At 42.7% G+C, this 21,061-nt stretch overlaps 1 protein-coding gene across 5 annotated transcripts; it reads left to right on the forward strand.

Moving 5' to 3' along the window:
- The first annotated feature begins 1,329 nt into the window (after positions 1-1,329).
- On the forward strand, positions 1,330-20,850 carry LOC6594507 (putative epidermal cell surface receptor). Of its 5 annotated transcripts, none has more exons than XM_026988052.1 (9): positions 1,330-1,725; positions 11,742-13,048; positions 15,494-15,788; positions 16,035-16,682; positions 16,752-16,994; positions 17,345-18,355; positions 18,690-19,715; positions 19,922-20,146; positions 20,200-20,850. In XM_026988052.1, the coding sequence occupies exons 1-9, from the start codon at positions 1,368-1,370 to the stop codon at positions 20,253-20,255; spliced, it is 5,169 nt and encodes a 1,722-aa protein (XP_026843853.1). In that variant the 5' UTR covers positions 1,330-1,367; the 3' UTR covers positions 20,256-20,850. The 5 variants fall into 5 exon arrangements, with proteins under 5 accessions (XP_026843853.1, XP_026843857.1, XP_002019490.2 ...); XM_026988056.1 differs by having other exon boundaries at positions 20,222-20,287; XM_002019454.2 differs by lacking the exon at positions 17,345-18,355 and having other exon boundaries at positions 20,200-20,845.
- The last annotated feature ends 211 nt before the right edge of the window (positions 20,851-21,061 follow it).

The following is a 21,061-nucleotide window of genomic DNA, read 5'->3' on the forward strand; positions in this document are numbered from 1 at the left end:
CGACCCAAGCAATAACCCCAATAACTTTTACAATGACATCATTTGTTTAAACAGCAACAACAAAACTATAACAAATAGCAATAGATATGGTAGCAGTGGTAGCTGTGTCTTAGAACCCGCCTTCTGTCTAATTGCCTTTGAGGCTTGAAACTTGGCCAAAAAGGCATTGGAGTGCATTCTGCGGCTTGCAGCCGTTTTCCCAGTTGCTGGCTGCTGCTGGAAAACCGGTTCAAATATTTTCGCTATTGCAATTTGGGTCTAAAGTTTTTTTTTGTTTTTGTTTAAAGCCAATTGCATGAGCATAGTTTCCTCGGCAATTTGCTGGCTTTTGTCTATCTTAGGGTTTCTTGGGTTATTTGCCTAGTTTTCTGTGGCCTTTTTGCACAGTTTTTGTTTTGTTTTTGGTTGAAGTTGGTGAGAAACAAATATTATGGCCACAAATTAAAGATATTTATGGGTTTGCCCTTGCCTTACCATTGTTTCGAGAGCTGTTAATCCATCTTAAAAATGCTAAATAGGGTTAGATATTCTCAGGTCATCCATCAACTACAGTTTTCGAGAGACTTGTGGTATATGCTTGAATGGAAATATATTCACAAAGAAAGGTTTCACCTTCTTCAACACACAAAAGACTTGGAACACAAACCTGCTTGAGGGATTGGATAGTTGTGAGGCGATACAGAAGATTTTTTAACTATCACTTTATTCAATGATGACTAAACTTAAAATTCCCTTAAAAAATAAACCACAGCTTTGAATTCATAAAACTCAATTGCAAACTCAGTCTCTAAGCAAATATTTGCAATAATCATTAATTACTTTGTAATGGTTGACAAATGACTAAATGCACAGTTCCTTTGAAGTATAAGTCATAGTATTTGCTTAGCAAACAGTACAGGAAAACTGAAGTATCATTAAAAAGAAATTTCGTAAAGTTCCCCCATTGGACAAGTGGAATATTTTTGCGACTTTCCAAGTAAGATTAAACCAAATGTGAGCGCCCAACAAATCACCCATCAAATTGACTGACAAAATGTAGCACTTGACATCACACAAAAAGCATTATTTAACCCGACTTTCAAACGGAAATGACAGCATTTTGGGAAGTTACCAAACCAACAGAAACCGCTACAAAATAAATATCGTGTAACGCAAAAACCGCGAAAAAAAAACGAAAATATAAAACAAAAGCAAGCCCAAACAAAAAACCGCAATGAGTGCCCTAAAGTTAATGATTGAGACCTTTAACCAACAAAAAGTTGATATATAATACTTATTGCAAATTTCATTTTTTATAGAAAATCATTATAAATTAACAATAAAAATATAAACAAGTGCAAACGTGTGAGAAAAATAAAAGTTGAAAAATGCAAACGTGTAGAAGAAGAAAAGCCGGAGGAGATACGGCCACGATCTCGTGGCGACGACTGTGTTTGGCCAGTCTCTTGGGATTATTGCTGCTTGGCATTCAAATTGAGCATGCGGCGTCTGCGCCTGCAGGCGAGGAAGATGCAGCAACGACCATGCCACCACCACCACCTATGGATGCCACAACAACAGAATCTACAACAGTCTCCTCTACCGCAGCAGAAACAACAATTGGCGTAGAACAAAGCAGCATCGGCAGCACCAGCACCAGCACCAGCAGTACCACTGAGGAAGCGGATAGTTCAACGACTTCAAGCACTACAGAAACGTCCAACAAATTGAATGCGGCCGAAGCTGGTGAGTTATACGAAAGCCAAAAGCCATGAAAATTATAGATGCCGGCAAGACGCAACGATGGCGATGACGTTGTCTAGGCCCCCAGATCGTTTGCCAGACACTTTAATCTCACCTTACCTGGGCTCTGGGAGCTCACTCTCAGAGGCTCTCTGGGCCATAATCAAATTTCATTCTCTGAGCCACCAATTAACGGCCAGGCCTCCTCACATCGTGAGCCAGTGCGTGTCTTGGGTGTGCTGTTGCCGCCCTGCCCTGCCCTGCCACCAATTTAGTTTCGATCTGTAAGACATTTCTCCATAATTATTTCGGATTCGCTTAAATGGAGCGAACCAAAAGAAATGTTCGTGGCTTTTGGGATTAATCATTGGTAGAATATATTTGTATTTGTGGCCACAACAAGTTGTTTCCTGTTGAATTACTTAGTTAATTGTGCGGCATATCAAAGGGAAATTTTTGAACAAATCTGAACATCTTTTGACCGCAAGCTAAAAGGCAGAGACTTCCAGTTTGTTGAAGCCTGAAATGGGAAAGTATCATAATAATAATTTAAGTATTTCTTGAGAGAGAAAATGAACTTTTAATGTGAGTCTATAACCGAAGGCAACATTCCAGCACGTATTACATCTTCAGAAGTATAACTTTTCTCTGGTTAATCAATCATTCAAAGAAAATTTAAGATATTAGAAAATATGAATAGGCAATGGAGGGAAAACATGCATAACTTTAGACCCAAGAAAAGTTAGCATATAAATATTTGTAACCTAAGAAACTGAACAAAACGAAGATTTAAATTAATTTATAAACTAAGAAAAATTATACAAAAATTGATTAGAGGGTAAAATTTATTTCCAATGAAGCATTCCCACACGTTTTGAGATAATCTTTTGAGACAAGAACTTTTCCAGATCAAAAGTGAAAGGCTCCATTCGTCTGAGTACTCATATATCTTCTAAACCAATCAAGTTTTTCTTATACAGAAAAGGAGGTTACCAGTTTAATTGTTTCGGTTCTTTGGGGCCATCATGTTATAATTAGCTTGAGTGTAGTTTTTTGTCGGTTTAATGTCAGATGCACATCAAAAGCGTCACGTTGAGAACGACATGGCTCATAAAAAAACTTCAATTTGTTGTACTTTTCCTTTGTGGTTTTAGGTTTTCTTACTTCTCATCTCGTTGGTCCATTGATGACTCGATAAAATGGGGCCCAGGGTTGGCCCACACACAGATATCAGATCTGTTTCAGCTTAGAAAAGTGGAAACACTCGATGGGTTTTGGGCCCTTCACAAGTCGCCCTAAATGCCAAAGGAATAGTTAATAAGGTTTGGGACTAGACCTCCACAAATTACTCAATTTATATGCAAATTAGGGAATTGCAATGATTCATGATCTTAACCTACGTGCAGCCGAAAAATTCGTTTGTTTTAGCCTCAGGGATTTTTGGGAGTGGAATGTCTGTATCGCGGGGGCTAATTATAAAAAGATGTACCACGAAAAGTTAACAAGAAAAATATATTCAGCAATTAGTCATTTGGTTTTTGGGTTGAAACACCCACAAACTATGCAAAAGACACACCACACCTGCTGATCAGCCTCGGGAATCCATTGATGTGTTCCCCCTTGCCGAAGAGAGTGGCTTCATTAATTAGTCAGAAAGTGGGCAGTCAACCATCAGATTAAGGTCTTACGTTATGTAAATATATATCTAAAAATACGAGCATTTACGTATTTACGAATCAATTATTGGGCAAGACTTTGGACAGTTGCAAAACGGGTTTGTGCTTTAGTTGCAGCCACTGGAGACAAGTCTTTAAGTGGGGCTTTGAAGTGTCAATGGATCAACCAATTATATGTATAAATTGAAATATATATTCTATATATAAAAGCTGTCTGTCCAAATGATTCATCAACGAACAGCCCAAGCGGATATGCAATCCAGAAATCTCCATTTTTGGAGAGCCCACTTTGAACTTCAAATAGCTCCTGCCTAGAAGTTTAAGCTATAAATTTATTCATAAATAAAATCTATAAAATTGTATTGAATATTTTCCAATAAAATTGCTACTTGTTTGTTCGTGGATTTTCCCCCAGTTAGTGTAAACAAAAGCTATTAGCGATGCTTTTTTACTGTTTGACAGACAGCCAACTAGTTTGTGCAAAAAAAAAACCCAAAGCCGAAACCAGAGGCCAGTAAATTGTTTGCTAACTAAGGAAAATCGACGCAAACACGAGACCGACCGACCGATCGACTTTAATGAGTTGGAAAATTGCAGAGCATGGTGGCTGGCGTACTTGAAAGTCGAGTACATAAATCATTTATGTTAATTTTCCACTGTGCGGTTATTCCCAATTGATCACTGAGTGCAAAAATTATGGCCTTCCATTGAAAAATTCCTATTGAGCAATTTTCAATGCGTTGGCAATGCAAGTCAGGGCCCTGCACTCGATACGGTGTTGCCAAAAATATACACAAGCAAGGTCCCTCTCTTGCACAATATACTTGTATATTTATATAAAAAACACGAGTCTGAACGACCTCAATTACCAGATTTACTTTCTTCAAGGGAAAATCTTTAGCTTGGCAGAAAAAACAGAAATAATCATAAATTACAAAAAAAAAACAAAAACGAAAAGTGCTGAGTGACCTGCTATTATGTGGACCTGTTGATTGTTTATTATTTTTACAAATCATAGCAGAGTGAAATTTACATATTTGCGGCACGATAGTCGTGAATTTCGAGAGAGGATGTTAGGATGGAGTCAACATTTAAGCGAAAACATCAAGTTTTGCATGAATGAAATATGCCCCAAGTCGCCCATGGAGACGATGCCTCTTCAAGTTTGTTGCCTCAGTCTTTTGTTTGTGCACGGACTCCCATGGGAGTTCTCTCTCTCCATCTTTCTGTTGATTTTTTGTGTGTTGTTTTTTTATGTTTGTTTTCTGTCTGCGTCACTGAGAAATTCTGCAGAAAAAGCCAGGCAGGCAGGCAGACAAGACTTTTGTTTTCGTCGGAGTTTTCAAGGATACAAGTTTTGTTGTCAGAGTGCAGTGTGAGAAATATGCCAGAGATATATGTACATATATACTCTGTAGAGGGTGTGGCCCCAGAGTTCGGTGCGTGTCTTGCCGTACCTTTCGCTTTGCTGGGGTTCATGCTCGATTAGCTGGCAAAATTTTTGTCTGGCGACCCGCTATAATGAACCGATAAGTAAAAGTAGCTTAAAAAGAAAAGACTTTTCAACAAGCCACACACAACCATTTCCAAATGTGTGGAGTGACAGATACAACACCAACACCGAAAACTGTTGTTAATTGTTGGCCGTTACTATTATTATTATTATAACCATTATTATTATGGCGTTGTACTCCACACACAGCATCGTTAGAGAGGGAGTTAGAGATGCGTGAAAGTGCAGACAGAGCCAACAATTAACATTTTGGCCATAAATATGGCTTACAGATACTTCGAACTTTAGTGTCAAAACCAAAACAAAAAAAGTCAACTTTCGGTGGGTTTTCCTTGACACATGGATTGGCTTTGGCCTTGGCTTTGGGGGCTTTCTCCGAAACATCAATTTTTAAAGAAACTCTCCAAATTCGAATAGAACCAAACGGGTTACACAAGTGAAAACCTGCAACGGCGGCAGCCCGGCCTCAATCTTAATCTCATTCCTATTTGTGTCAGGGGCGCCAATCAAAATACATAAATAAGCAAAGTAAAACTAAGTATAATTGTAACTCGTTTGAAATATGCATTAGGCAATGGCATCAATTCCACTTAGAGCACACACGTATCATGCAATTCCTCCACCACTGCTCTAGCCTCTAGCTCTCGCGGGGTCTAGACATGCGTCTTGGCCGTCTTGCATTTTTTTGAATTAGATAATTTTTCATATATATATATAAAGCAAATTTTTCTCATACGAGTGGGAAAAATGTAGCACAGAAAGCCAATGTGCGGCTAATTAATGCATTTTAATTGCACATACTTCTGTGGCTTAGTGTGTGCGGTGTGTGTGTGTATACTGCTGCAATTAAGTGTGTCATTGAACGGTGCAGATACAAAGATACAGATACTGAGGAGTCGGAAAGAGAACGCTGGCAGGAAGTGCCGCCAGGCTTGAACTGGGTGAAAGATAATAAAGAATGAACATTAATTTAATTATATGCTATGAATATTTTTCTACTGTTACTGTAAATGAATGGGAGGAAATATCTGTTATATAATGATAGGGTAAAAGGATTGAGGAATCGGAAGGAAATCGTTTTAGTTTATGTCTACGCATTCAAAGAACTTTTAAACCAATCGATTCGGATTCTGATGGTTTATCGGGGAGTCTTTATTCGTGCTATTTCTTGGTTAGCTTAGGTGTTAAATGGTTCATATTTATACTGAATCGGGGTATGGTCTTAGTGTTTCACGGTGCCAATTTCTATGGATGTATATCTAGATATGAATTGGAAAGAAGAGGTGGTATTGAGAGTAAGTTTTGCTTAGTTAGAGCCAGTAAAAGAGGCAATTTCTGTCATGCTTTTGCTCATCTCTACTACTCTTAGCTTTTGCTTACTTTAGCCCACTGATAGCCCCTATTTCGCTACACACACCATTCCCTTTATCCCCCATGAATGTTATTTCCAACTCATTTGATGTTTTGTGAGTTTCGCTTGCCTGTGCCATTCAATTGACCTTCAATCTCCAAACGCACTTGCCACTTGCCACCACAAAAGTTACAGAGCTAGTCGGCAAAACCTCTCACATGGCTAACTCCAATTCAAAATCCAATTCGATTTCATGGCCGGCCAAACAACTCGCATTCACTTGGGTAAAGACTCTCCGTGTGTCTGTGGGGTGTCATTCCATTGAGATCAGATACAACAGACACTCGCTACTACTCGGCACAATATTTATACAAAAGTTAAGGGGCTTAGTGTTTAGTTGTTCATATTTCTGCCAGAGGTCTTTGTCTTGGCTTTAACAGTACTCCACTCCAACTGCTAAATGGACAATGACACGAGCCTCGTCGTCGCAGCATTTGAAACGTGTTTTTTTTTTCTTTTGCCGTCATAGCATTGGATACGATCCGCCCTCCCATAGATACTTACTACTCCCTCTGCAGTCCCCCCACCATTTTGCACCAGGTCAAACTGCATTTTTGTTGTTTGTCAGATGCACATGAACTTTCGAGTTGAAAAAGGTCAAATGCTATGTTATGTTGGGAAATAATTTTGCTTTGAGTTGTCTTCCCCTTTTCGCTGGGCTCGGGGTTTGGTGTCTGTGGGTTTTAATGGTGTCTGCAGAGTGGAATTCTACCCTATCAGAAATACCTGAATGACTGACCGCTGGGCATTTATACGTGTGTTCTCTCGTCTGCCCTGCCTTTCCACTGAGCACTCTTTTGCTGTCATTAGCCAGATAGAAAGGCCGATAAAATGCCTCGCATTTGGGTTAGACGCGTAGTTGGCTAACTGCAATTGAGATACAAATTTATGATAGAGTACTGTGTACTTAGTACAATTTTTTCGGATTCTTTTGTTGTAAAAGAAAACGGGGTTTCAATGTATTTCAAAAGTGTAAATGATCTAGCATTTAGCTGTAGATTGATGGCTCCATAAAAGTAATTTTAGATCTAAGAACAACAATGATACCTTTAAGATTTCCTTCCTCAATTAAAACATCAACCTCTTCTGTAACCATTCCTCCATTCACTCTCTCATCACACTTGAACCATTTCCAACATTTGTTATTGAAATTTAACACTTGGTTTCACAAATTTCCATACTCGGACTTCTTCGTGTGTGTGTGGATTATCATCTTCATGGACAAAAGCCATCACAATGAAATTTCATTAACATCAGCACGAAATTTCTAAAGCAAATACAATAGAAAAAAACCTCCTAACTCTGGTTTTAATTAAACCAAAAAAAAGATAATCAAAATTAACACCCAAGAGGGGCAAAAACAGAAACAACTGAAACTGCAGGCAACAGCCAACAACATCCAAATTGCGTAATCAATTTCGAATTTGTTTATAATTCGAAGTCAAAACCGGACCCACAGCTGCATAATACCATTCGGATATATATATATATGTATATATATTATGGATTCATGACACACTCTGAGGCATGACCGTTACAGTGCCCAAAAAAAAAATGGTCAGACCTTTCCCCCCAGTCCCCATTTTTACCCTTTTCCGATCGGTGGAGCCGCTCCGTTTTGTTGACACTTTTTGCGCGTTACAAAACGCGGCCAATAGAGTGAGGAATGGGGTGGATGGTGGGGAGGGTGGGGAGGGAGTGGTGAGGCTTTGAGGAGTGGGGCATGGGGAATGCTCATTAGGCAGGTTTCATTATGAAGCTCTGCTTCCGGTTGGCTTCGTCGAAGCCCCAGAGCCCAAGCATAAAAAAATCTATAGATACGGAAATTGGGGGAAAAAAGAATACAAGTATTTTTGTAGGGGCACCGATAATGAACCGTTTAAGAATGGTTATAAATGGAATATTATACCTGTTTTATGCATAAAAGAAACTGAAAGAATGACTGAAAACTTTAGAATTTGACAAAAGTATAACCACAATGAGGAATACTGGTTTGAAATTTAGGATTAGCTATCAATCCTTTCCATTCTCTTTAGAGAATATCGAAACCAAAACCAGGTTGTAAGGAATCAAGAAGGTAAAGTTTTCGAAGCGGTTGACCAAGAAACCCTTATTCTCTACGTACACTTTGGGCCATCATCAACTCTAGATCAAGACCATCCACAACAACAGAACAGCAACTATCCCACCTAACAAAGACATCCGGTTTGCATTGCAACGCTTCATGGCAGCTTGTCAATTCTAAGCACATCACTTATGTATACTCGTAGCAGGCCCCAAACTCCCCCTCTATCTGTATCCAAGGAGGGTACCTCCTCCCACTCCTTTCGACTGGCCGGCTGTCCGATCATTTGTTGGCTTGTGTGAGCCGCAGAACGTGCGGCGACTTAGAAAAACCGCAAATGAGTGTTGCTTTGCACTAGCGGACAGGCATTTTTGCATTTTTCTGCATAAGTGGTTTGGTCTTGTGGCTGTTGTTGGTTGCTGGTGGCTGGCATTCATTGTCGTATGCATATATATATCATAATCAAGACTGGCTGACCGGCTTAGCTTTGAGTCATAAACTATGCTAAACCAAAAACCCATTTTGCATGGCCAACAGGGAGGACAAAACGTATAAAAGATACAGAAACTCAAGTTCGTTGTCTGAGTCTTTTGTACGGCAGATGCAGAAGGCAGCACAGCACAGCACAGAACAGAAAAAGAGACTTGCATAACGGAAAGACCACCAAACAAGTCCTCCATCTATGCGGAATACATAAGGGATATACATACATACATACAATATATATTCTATAGATACATATGTATATACTATATGTACAAAATAAATTGAAGATGCCTTGGCTGGCTTTAACGAGTGCCGAGTGAAAAATGAAAATCAATGACAGTAAAAGACAAATTGTGCGCCAAGTAAAAACAGACAAAACAAAAGGAGAGCCAGCGATCCAGCCGCCAGAACTCCGAACAGTTGGCGTATTATAAACGGCTAACCGTGACAACAGACCCCAACCGAACAGAACAGTCAACAGAACAGCCAAGAGCTGCAATAGCAACAGATCCCAAGCTGGAGCTGGAGTTGGAGTTGGAGCTGGAGCTGGAGCTATGGCTGGAGGCTGCCACAAAGGCAAAGGCAACAGCAACAGCAACAGCAGCAGCATAACGAACTGAAATTCAAGGTTCATGTCAGTAACCCTAAGAGTTCTGGTCTCTCTCTCTCTCTCTCCATTCGACACAACAATAAAAGCAACAGCTAAAACATAAAACACACACATAAAGATCTGTTCTGTCTATATATTCGTATTGTGGAAGTCGGCTAGGGTCTCTTTCTCCTACTCTTTTCTCTCCCTCTCTCTCTCTCTGTGGGCTAACGAACTGTTCGGTAGTTCTGCTACGTTTTTATACCCTTACTTATTGATGGGGGGGGAATAAGTTGACCTTTATTTTGGGTTTGGGAACAGGAGTGTGACTCATTCTCCAATTACCATAACTTTTGGAAGGAAATTTGGAGCTCTAATCTTTGGTCGAATTTTTTTTAGGAATTCCAAAGGTATAGAAATAAACGTACAAAAGTTATCCCCATTGATGGCTGGGTTCTTTACATCTTTTAGGAAAATTGTTATTAAAAAGTCCCTCTATTTATCCCCATTCCATTCACATGCTCTAAATCCCCTTTGTGGCCAATAAATCTTACTTTTTCATGAAATTTCCTCATCTCTAGAACACTTTTTTAGGGCATTCCCCATTCGTTCTATGTAACTTCTCGACTCTTAGCTTTTTTAGCGCTAAATTGGCGTCCGTTGCATGCTGGCTCCGGACTCTGTCTTTCAGTCCGACTCTGACTCTGACTGACTGCCTCCAAGCGTATATTTTGTACCTTTTTCTTATTGGAGCGACGACAACTGGGGTCTAGGGACCGCTTTAATGCTTATTACCACGCATGCATGACAGTCCCAGTCGCCAGTCGCTAGTCGCCGTTCTCTCCCCCAACCACCTACACTCCAGGGCCCCTCTAGGGCCTGTCTAGGCGTAGGACTTGACTGGATAAATGCCGTCCCCCATGGGGTAGCATTTCGTACAGCGAGAGAGAGAGAGAGAGATCGTCAGCGGGTGTTTTCCTGTCCCCTCTTCAGAAATGAAAGAAAAGTACTTCCATGAGTCAGCGGAGTAAACGTATGGTATATATGGTATATGATGGAAAGGGTTATTTACTTTTCCATTCGACTGCAGTCCGCAATGATGGGGTGTGCACATTTTGATGAAAATTGCAGGCAGCAAACCATTTTGAGTTATTACTGAAAATGGTCGGGAAATTCAGGAAATTCTTAGAGCTATTTAAGATCCATCAAACATAATTATGTCCATATTTCAGGAATATTGATTGATTTAATAAAGGAAAATTATGAATAGAACTTTGATGGATGGCTTCCCATTAATTTAGATTTGAAAACCCTTTCAGAAGTATCCAAAAAGTGCTACAATTATCGCTGATGTTCAAGTTCAAGTTCCAATTAATGAATTAACTATTTAATTGAATGTTTTTCTGGTCAGAAACAATCTTAATTCTCTGCAGAAGCCATGGGCAAGACAAGTGTTTTTGGGGCCTCCACTAAGGTCATCATTTATTTATGACATGAATGCCCGAATATAAATGTAATTATATAAGAAAAGATGAAGGAAAAAAGCCCAAAGAACAACATCTTTGGCAGGCCCCAAAACACCGTCTCCTAAGCGCTTCAAAAGTCAAAGAAAAAACAAAAGAACAAAAACCAAAGAGAAACAAGAATTATATCATAAAAGATGTGGCTGGGCTGATATTTTGGTTTGGGGCTTGTCCCTCCACTGGGTCTTCCAAGAATGGTCGACCATCCGATGATTCAGCAGGCAACAGGCAGCAGGCAGACGGAGCTTAATGAATACCTTGCAGATTTTGAGGAATTGATGCTGCTTGAAAGATGCTTGGGGTTCGGTTCGTTGTGTGGCAAAAAAAAAAAAAAACGCGAGAACCGCGAGACGAGAATTGAGAACTGAAAACAGAAATTACCTTTCAATGATGGCATGGCCAATGCGGAATTGCGGATGATGTTGTTGTTGTTCCTCAAGATGATGATGATAATGATGATGATGGTACGCGTGAGATATTTCCAATACGATTTGCCATATTTCCGCTAGAGTTGCGCAAGAAAAGTTCTGTTTTTTTTCCATTCAGTTACCGTAAATGTGGGACAAAGTCTTAAGAGTTTATTTACCCCATTCGAGGATGAGTCAGTATTGATAGGAAGGGAATATTTATAGACAGATGCCTAAGGAGAAGAGGCATGGTGATGGTTCCAGTAAGAGAACAGAGTTTTTTTTATGTAATCCCAATCTTTCCTTTTCCTTTGAAGATTCTAATGTTATTCCATTCGTTTTTTCCCAGATGTGACCACAACATCGCTTCCACCTACCAACAGCAGCAGCTCCCTGCCCCCAGCTGCTGGAGACACAATGAGTAGTTCTTCTGTGAGTTCTACCAGCATTGAACCCATCACCTCGACAGAGCCCACAACAACGCCGCGACAGGAGAGTGATGGACCCGAACAGCACTTGATCTTCTCGCACACGGAGGCGGATCAGACCCACATCCAGCACATACCCCTGAGGGACGAGCACGCGGAGAATAGTGAAGCTGATGCCACCACCGAGGCACTGAAGGATCCACGAGAAGATCAGCTGCTCAATCAAATATCCAATGAGAACGATGATGTGGTCAAGGATCTGAATAATTTCCGACATCCGGCGACGCTGATCACGGCGAGCAACAGCAACAGCAACAGCGAGGAGAACAGTGACTCCTCAGTGAATCCCAATGAAAATGAAAGTGAAAAGACAGAGGAAACAACAACAACTAGTACAACAACAACGACAACGACAACGACAGAGGCAACACAGCAGATCGAGCGCGAAGAGGATCCCTATCATGTGCATATACTGTCCGAGAATCATGATCGCCTGGCCGAACACGAAGATTATCAAATGCTGTCGACCAGCACCGAGGAGTCCTCTTCGTCGTCAGAACCAGCTATAACAACTACAACCACAGAGAGCGGCTCTGATGCAGGTATTATTGTCAGTCTGGAGAACAAGGCGACTGCCGAGCCATCCACATCCACATCCACCGAGGGTACGACGACTACAACTACAACCACATCTCGAGCACGCGCCATGCATATGAATGAGGAGCCAGAAATCGAAGCGGCGGCTGCCACCACAATCATGCCACCAGACAATGAATCGTCGTCGGGTCCAGTGATTAACATTGTTGAAGGACAACACATGAAACAGGAGGAGGAGTCGCGGTCGGAGTCGGAGAGCAGCAGCAGCAGTACAGCCACCAGCACAACGCCAGCCACAACCACCACAGAGGAGCCATCGCCATTTGTGGCCTTTGCCGGCGAGGGACGGTCAGCGGGTGGTGCCGGCGATGATGATGTGGAGGAGCTCTTCCTGCATCGCAATGCCACAACACATGAGCAGCTCATGGATCTGAGTGATGTCAGCATGGATGAGGATCCCAAGGAGAGTAGCAGTAGTTCCAGTACCAGTACCAGTACTTCTTCCACAACCACAACATCAACATCGACGACCACTGTTCAACCGGAAACGGAAATGCCCAAAATAGTAGAAATCACCGCCAGCGGGGATACGATGCAACGTGAATGTTTGGCCAACAGCAAGAGCTACAAGGTTAGTATGCAAAGAAAATAAAATATAGAAGTTTGATCCCGTAGAGAAAGCGCAAACGCCTCCATCATCATTCCTTTTCGTCTGGCAGCCAGCCCACTTCCTGGCACGCAACTCCAATTGGAGCTTGTCGTCACCCTGGAGATTGCATAATGGCCAACAAGTTTTTGGGTCTACTGCCGCTCATAATGAAACCGGTCAGAGCACTGGGCCTTATATTCCAGACTGAGTCTCACTCTCAATCCTCAATGCAGCTGCTGCTGCTCCTGCTGCACTCCAAAAAAAACACCATATTTTCGGTGAGCCGCTGTCGCTGTTCGACCAAGCAGCAATTATGCAAAATATTTGCGCACCTTAAAAATCAAAAGAGAGAAAAATGTAGAAACAGATTTCAAGAAAAAAACAAAAAAAAAAAAACGTTCAAAGAAAATTCCAGTAAATTGCTGGGTTGTGATTGATGTTGACATCGCCTTTGTGGTTTTGGCCAAAGGCGGGAGATACAAACGGCAATGCGAGATACGAGAGGGAGATACAAACGGCAATGCGAGATCCGAGAGGCAGATACAATTCCAAAACACTCTCAAATGAAAATTCCATCCCATTTCAAGTCCAGGAATCCAATCAATAATAATCTCAACTACGTGTAAATTGTTAGCATTTCAGATAAATCACTAGATAAATGATTTGCATTAGAACTATTTGGTTAAACAATGCATACAGTTGTATGGCTCTATCTTTCATCTAAAATAATTCATCTAATTAACAGCCAACGAGCATTTTCAATCATTTCCAACACGCCTTTGTGCGTCTGTCCAACTGTGACGTGTTCATCAAACATTGCACTCGGCCCCAGAGAGGCACGGAATGGCTACCAATCATGAACGCTACTCATGGCTTACATCGGTTGTAGATATATACCACACATATATAGTGCAGTTGGTGCAATGAATGCCTGCAGCTGGGGAATGAGGCACTACTGACCAAAGCCCAACCCACTTTTCTGGGATGGAGCCTGCGCTTGGGCCTGAGCCTGAGCCTGAGTCTGAGTCTGAGTCTGGAGTGTTGATTTTGCTTTAATTAAACGAGCGTTTGGCTTTTCTTTTTCAAGTACCCTAATCAATAGAGGGGTATTGGGAAATGGTAAGGCATTTTGAGTTTCAATAATTGAAAGTTTGTCTCCGAAAAAGAGATCTTGTTGAAAGGGAATTACTTTTTTCATTGATAAATAAGAAATGTCTGTAGTACTTAGTAGCACTTATAATTTCCATAAAAAGAGTATTCCCTTTTCGGTATTTTCCTCCCTCCCTCCTTATTTTATTCAATTTTTTTGTTAATCTTTTAAATTGTTTGTGTTGTCGTTTTCATAATCGAGTTTGCGGTTCGCGTTCGATATGAAATAATTTTTGCTTTCACTTTTAATGAATTGTTGCCGATAGACGGCCCTCCTCCACCTCCCTCACACCACCCTCGTCCCCATCAGATATTTCTTATAAATTGCCATCGATTGTCGGACACGTGCAACATGCCAAGCCGCATGCCGCAAATGTTTTTCAAGTGAGCAGCCAAATAGCAAAAAAAATATACATATATTACTAAAGTAAATTGCACAGCTTAGCTGATATTTTAGCTTGGTTTTCCAGTAGTTTAATGTGGCAAAGGGGGCGTTTTATGGGCCGCCCGAGGCCCCAAAAGTTCACAAGAATTGTGCTCATTAGTCCACCATAAAACCAGGGGGCAGTGGCAGGTGGCAGGGGCACGAACCATAAAAAGCTTTGGGCGTGAATTTGTGCACCTGAGAGCCATATAAACGGCTGAGAGAACAGGATAGAACCCTAGTCCCCGACGTTTAATTAAAAGAACAAACGACTGCCCAAAGTGCTTTCTCGCTAAAACAAAAGACTCAAGACACGAACTTTTGGGTCTACGCGTGCGTGGGCACCACCGCATTGGCTGAAGTATATGACATATTTGGTTATTGGAGCACTCCATACAGAGAGCAGGAAATTTCAGCTCATGATTGCCTTGAGTCAACAGCCGCATGATTGATGATCATCCACTCCAAAACATCAGCGTTTGCCTTATGCCACAAATTGACGTAATTTCTGTGCAAATAGCTTTCACAGAGTACACAAAAATTGGCAGAAAAATGTCTTTGCGGATGCGAAAAGAGCGAGAACTGGCACAGTAGGTCGATCTTCAGTCATTTCCCTAAATAAATGATGATAGAACTTTTGCACTTTTGCCATTGAAGACAGGGAAAGTGGTGGGAAATGTTTTAGAAGGGAAATCAAGAAAAAACTTGATTAGGTTTTGATTGAATGGGTGAAGGGAAATATTGGGAATTAATGGTTTAAAACCATTGAATACCCAAAGAGATGCTCTATTGATGGGAATATTTATCCCTATACACATGTTATTTATATTCTAAATAAATGCCACATTTTCCAGCATGGCGATACCATGGAGAGGGAATGCGATGAGCGTTGCACTTGCAACCGCGGCGACTGGATGTGTGAGCCACGTTGCAAGGGCTTGAGCTATCCCCGTGGCAGCCAGCGCAGCATGGCCAATCCCAACTGCAGAGAGCGTGTGGTGGAGGAGGATGAGTGCTGTCGGATGATGGAATGCAATGAACCTTTGCTGGAGCCCACAGTGGCCATATCCGAGCAGGGAGCAGCACCAGCGATGGCAGCGGCAGCAGTGGAAGAGGAAGCCACTACCATTTCCAGCACCGATGATGAAGGTGAGTTTTCCATTAATCATTAGAAAACGACTTTGAGGAAGATGAAGCAGATGTAGTAGCTTTTGTTATGGCTTTATTTGTGGCTTTTACATGTCGATCCTTTTGGCCAAAGCTTTTTAACATGCTGTGTTCTCTATGCCATTCCATAAACGTGCCTCATGCCCCAACACACAACACATACACAAAAACACTCGCCGCACACTCTCGACTCGACTGCATTCCTCCCATTGCATTGCACCCACATAGCCACGCCCAAGCCGAAGAATGATTGCCATTACATGGGAGCCGTCTATAAGTTCCGCGAACGCCTGGAGATCGCCTGCGATCAGATCTGCCACTGTGCCGAGGGTGGAGTGATGGACTGCCGTCCACGGTGTCCGGAGAGGAATCACACGCGCGCCGACAAGTGTGTGTATGTGAAGGATCCCAAGGATGTGTGCTGCCAGCTGGAGCTGTGCGATGTCACCCTGGATGATCACGAGCAGCCGCAGTCCCCGCCCCAGAACAGTGTGAACGAGGACTCGGAGGAGGAGCACCACCAACAGGAACATCTCTATGGGTTGCAGGAACAGGCCAGAGATGCGGGAGGTGCCACGTCTGGCTGCACCTTCAAGGGCTCCCAGTACGAGGTGGGACAGCAGTTCCGCGATGGCTGCGAACAGTTGTGCATCTGCAATGAGCAGGGGATCCACTGTGCCAAGGTGGAGTGCCCCTCGAACTTCGGATTGGACGTGCAGGATCCGCACTGCATCCGCTGGGAGCCGGTGCCCGCAGACTTCAAGCCTATTCCCCCGAACTGCTGTCCGGAGAGCATGCGATGTGTGGACAATGGCACCTGCACCTACAAGGGCTTGCAGTTCGATAACTGGGCTCCGATTCCAGCGAATCTTTCAGGTAAAGTCCATACATCCAATCATTCCCTTCATATAGTCGCCTCATGCCACCCTTTGGATCTCCGCTTAGGTTGTGATCAGCATTGTTATTGCGAGAATGGGCGTGTGGAGTGCCGTCCGGCGTGTCCGCCAGTGCTGGCATTGCCGCCCGCGGACCTGCCCTGCCATCCGGCCCAGGCACGCCTCCTTCCGATCCCCGATGACGAGTGCTGCAAGCAATGGAGCTGTGCACCGCTGGTGCCAAAGATCGGGGCTGCCGGGCAGGAGGAATCCCCCGAAGAATCGTCCACGCAATCCACTCCGATTTCCAATGGTAAATAGATTTTGCATGACTTGAGATTAATCCTTTCCTGTTTTTGGGGAACTGCATGCAATATAGAAGTTTTTAAGATACGATTTTCCCACTTCCATGTCATTCGTTTGAGCTTTTTTCATTTGAAGATCATTTTCAATTCGTTTTTATTGGAAATTAATTAACTTTTTTGCGCTTTTAGTTTGCTGCCTAACTTGTTTTTCTTTCTGCTGCCTCTCACAATTCTGTTTTTGCATTTGAAAGCTATTTAATTTCGTTTTTACTTTACTTTTTTTCATCAATTATAAATATATTCACGCTATGCATTTTGTAAATAATCAAACAACATTCAACATGCAACAAAATAACAGAAACTACAACGACAGCGACGACCACGACAAGTACAACAACCACTGGCAAAATGCCGCCCCAGAAGAAGCCCTCATCTCCAGGTGCCTTCTATCCCACATTGGACGGCAAGCCACCAAAGTCCACTGGAGGAGGCCTGGGCATCTTTGAGAAGACAGAGAAAAACCATGAGAAGGGGCATGAAAAAGGGCACAAGAAGGTGCAACACCAGCAGCAGCAGCAACAGGAGCAGGAGCAACAACAGCATCAGCAACAGCAGCACCAGAACGATGTCATCTTCGATGATCGTGAGGGACACTTGCAGCAGAATGGCGGCTTTGTGCCCTTCCAATTCGGTCACCAGCATCCGCACCAGCAGCACCTAGGACCCTTTGGATTCTACAATCCTGTGAAGCCTGTCTATGAGGACTACAATCCCTATGAGCCGTACGACATTAATCCCAACGGAACGCCCCAAGGCAAGGCACCTCCAGTGCCGACAAGTCAATCGGATCTGTTTAATATACTGGGAGCAGAACAGCCAGGACATCAGGGGCATCCCAATCATAATGGACATCCCGCGCAGACCCAAAAGGATAATCACAATCTGCCCTCCCAAGTGAGAATCGAACAGATTCTGCAGCATTTGCAGCAGACCGTGCCAGGCGGACCACCTTCCCAACAGCAGCAGCAGAATCCCCAACAGCAGCAGCAGCAGAATCCCGGACATTATGTGCCCATTGTGCACAGTGGATTGCCGCCACCGCCGCCAGCACATGGCATAGCCATTGTCGATGGCCAGCCCGTGGCATATGAGAGCTATCCGGTGATACCAGGCCTGGGAGTGCCGCCACCACCAATCCATCAGCAGCAGCAGCAACAGCAGCAACAGAAGCAACAGCCACTGCAACAGCAGGCCACAATCCTGCCCAGCTCCAGCACTACTTCAGGATTGTCCACCCAAGCCAGTGAGCATAGTCTGCACCAGAATCAGGAGTCGCTAACGAAGCAGCAGCAGCAGCAATCCAATCCAGGTTGAACCAACAAAATATTCTATAGCTACCCAACACTCTTAGATCTCTACAAAAAAAAAAAACAACAGCCACAACAGAACACTGCGACAGGGTTTTTACTGTACTAACTGCCGACCCACACACAAACACAAGCTACTCTTCACACAGATACAAAAGCATCTACACATTCATATAGATCCATCCATCATTGTCATGCTTTTTACGCTAATCCCAAATTTGAGCGATTTTCCAAACAAAATCCGTTAATTATTTTTTGGGGCAAACAAAATACTAATCACTAAAAATTAATTAGTCGCTGAAAACTAACCAAAAATTCATATATTTCCCCAAAAAGGCAATAGCAAACTGCAACCAGATATCGAAGTTCATACTCTGGAGGCTCTAGATGCACGAACCATTCACATTGTCTTCACTGTACCCGAGGTCTATGTGAATCTCCATGGACGCATCGAACTGCGCTACACGAATGGACCTAGCAATGACACCTCGACCTGGGAGCAACAGATCTTTGCACCGCCAGAGGATCTCCTGGCCACCTCGCAGATGGAGTTCGACTTGAACTATCTAGAGCCCAATTCCCTATACAAAGTAAAGATCACACTGATCCTCAGGGATCTCAACTCCCAACCGTCGAGCACTGTGCATGTGGTTAAGCTACCAGCGGAGAGGACCATCACACCACCTCCGCCGTTCACCGACTACAGGCCGGACTTCCAGGACATCTTCAAGACCGTGGAGGATGCAGAGTTGAATGTCAGCGAAACGAATGCCACATGGCTGCAGTTGACATGGAAGAAGCTCGGCGACGAGCAGATGGAGTATGTGGATGGAGTGCAGCTGCGCTACAAGGAGCTCACGGGCATGATCTACTCCTCATCCCCACTGATACACCGCACCCTCACCAGCTACACCATCCAGAACTTGCAGCCGGATACGGGCTACGAGATCGGTCTCTACTACATTCCTCTGCCCGGCCATGGGGCAGAGCTGCGTGCCGGACACATGATCAAGGTGCGCACAGCGCCCAAGATCGATGTGTATGGCTTCGATGTGACTGTGAATGTCACCAAGGTGAAGACCCAGAGCGTGGAGATCTCCTGGAATGGTGTGCCCTATCCGGAGGATAAATTCGTGCACATCTATCGCGCCATCTACCAGAGCGATGCTGGGAAGGAGGACTCGAGCGTGTTCAAGGTGGCCAAGCGGGACAGCACCACAGGCACTCTCATTATGGACCTCAAGCCGGGCACCAAGTACCGCCTTTGGCTGGAGATGTATCTGACGAATGGCAATACCAAGAAGAGCAATGTGGTTAACTTTATCACGAAGCCAGGAGGACCGGCCACGCCAGGAAAAACAGGTAAGAGTCGAGTAAGAATATCTCTAAGAAGAGTTTTGATAGTAATCTTAAATGGATTATCATTTCCTTTTCAAGTCTTGCAATTTTTTGAAAGGATATATTTGGGGTTTAAGATATTTGGTAAACCAAAAAAAAAGTCTTGGCTCTGTCGTAGTTTTAGAACCGTAATCACTCCTTACATTAATCCCTACCTTTCATTATTACAGGAAAACTCCTCACAGCAGGCACAGATCAACCTGTGGGTGACTATTACGGTCCCCTGGTTGTGGTCTCTGTGATCGCCGCTTTGGCCATTATGTCCACGCTGGCCCTGCTCCTCATCATCACCCGGAGGCGAGTCCATCAAACGGCGTCCATTACACCTCCACGCAAGAGCGATGCGGCCTATGACAATCCCTCATACAAAGTGGAGATCCAACAGGAGACTATGAGTGAGTAGACGACGAGAAAATCTATTCAATCTATACGAATTTGTAATAAAAAGTACTTAAATCCCCTCCTTCCAGATCTGTAACTCACGAATCTGCCAAAAACACTTAGTTCTAAAACAGATTCTTGTAAATATTTAAAGAAAAAACGAAAGGAAGGATGGAAAAACTAAGGAAAAGTAATGGAAAAACTCAAACTCAGTGTCAGTAAAAATTATGTAATCAAAAAAAAACGATGGAAAGAAAATAATTTTCTTAAGCCGGCGCCAAATCAGTAAAAAATTGTCCCAAATGTGGAATTCGGCCGCCATGTTGTACGTAGTGTTTAAGTAATCTACACAATTTTTTGTTAAACAATTTGTGACTTGTGTATATAGAGAGAGAGTGAGACAAGCAAGGAGGATACCCTATGGAAGAACTAATTGATCAAATCTCCACACAACAAAAAACCCCGGGCACATTGATTCTTCTAGCGATTTCAAGATGCATACGAGTTTAGTTAGTTTAACTTGTAAATTTTAGCTTTACACCTATCGTAATTTAAAGGCGCCTCATCATCCGTGGAGCAAAAATCAAATCAACAACTAAAGGAAGACAGCCACAAAACCGATGATGCGTTTTTCAATTAACAGTCCATAAATATTTAAAAGTAGCTCGTAAAAACACGTAAAGAGATATGCATATACTCGTATGTATGTATGAATAAATAAAGAAAAAATTATAAAAACTATTAAAATAAATGCGAGTGTTTTTTTTTGAAGAACTAACAAATTATTAGAACGGAATAAAATAGCCAAAGGTAGCATTTAAAAGTAAGTATTACTTATCCGTTCACCTCCAAAAAAGTTACATTTTCGGGGATTTATTACAAAAATATATTATTATTTTATTAATATAATTTAGACGTGTGTTTCTTCC

The sequence above is a fragment of the Drosophila persimilis genome, unplaced genomic scaffold (assembly GCF_003286085.1).
Source record: "Drosophila persimilis strain 14011-0111.01,24,50 unplaced genomic scaffold, DperRS2 tig00000000-arrow-pilon, whole genome shotgun sequence".
Classification (NCBI taxonomy): Eukaryota; Metazoa; Arthropoda; class Insecta; order Diptera; family Drosophilidae; genus Drosophila; species Drosophila persimilis.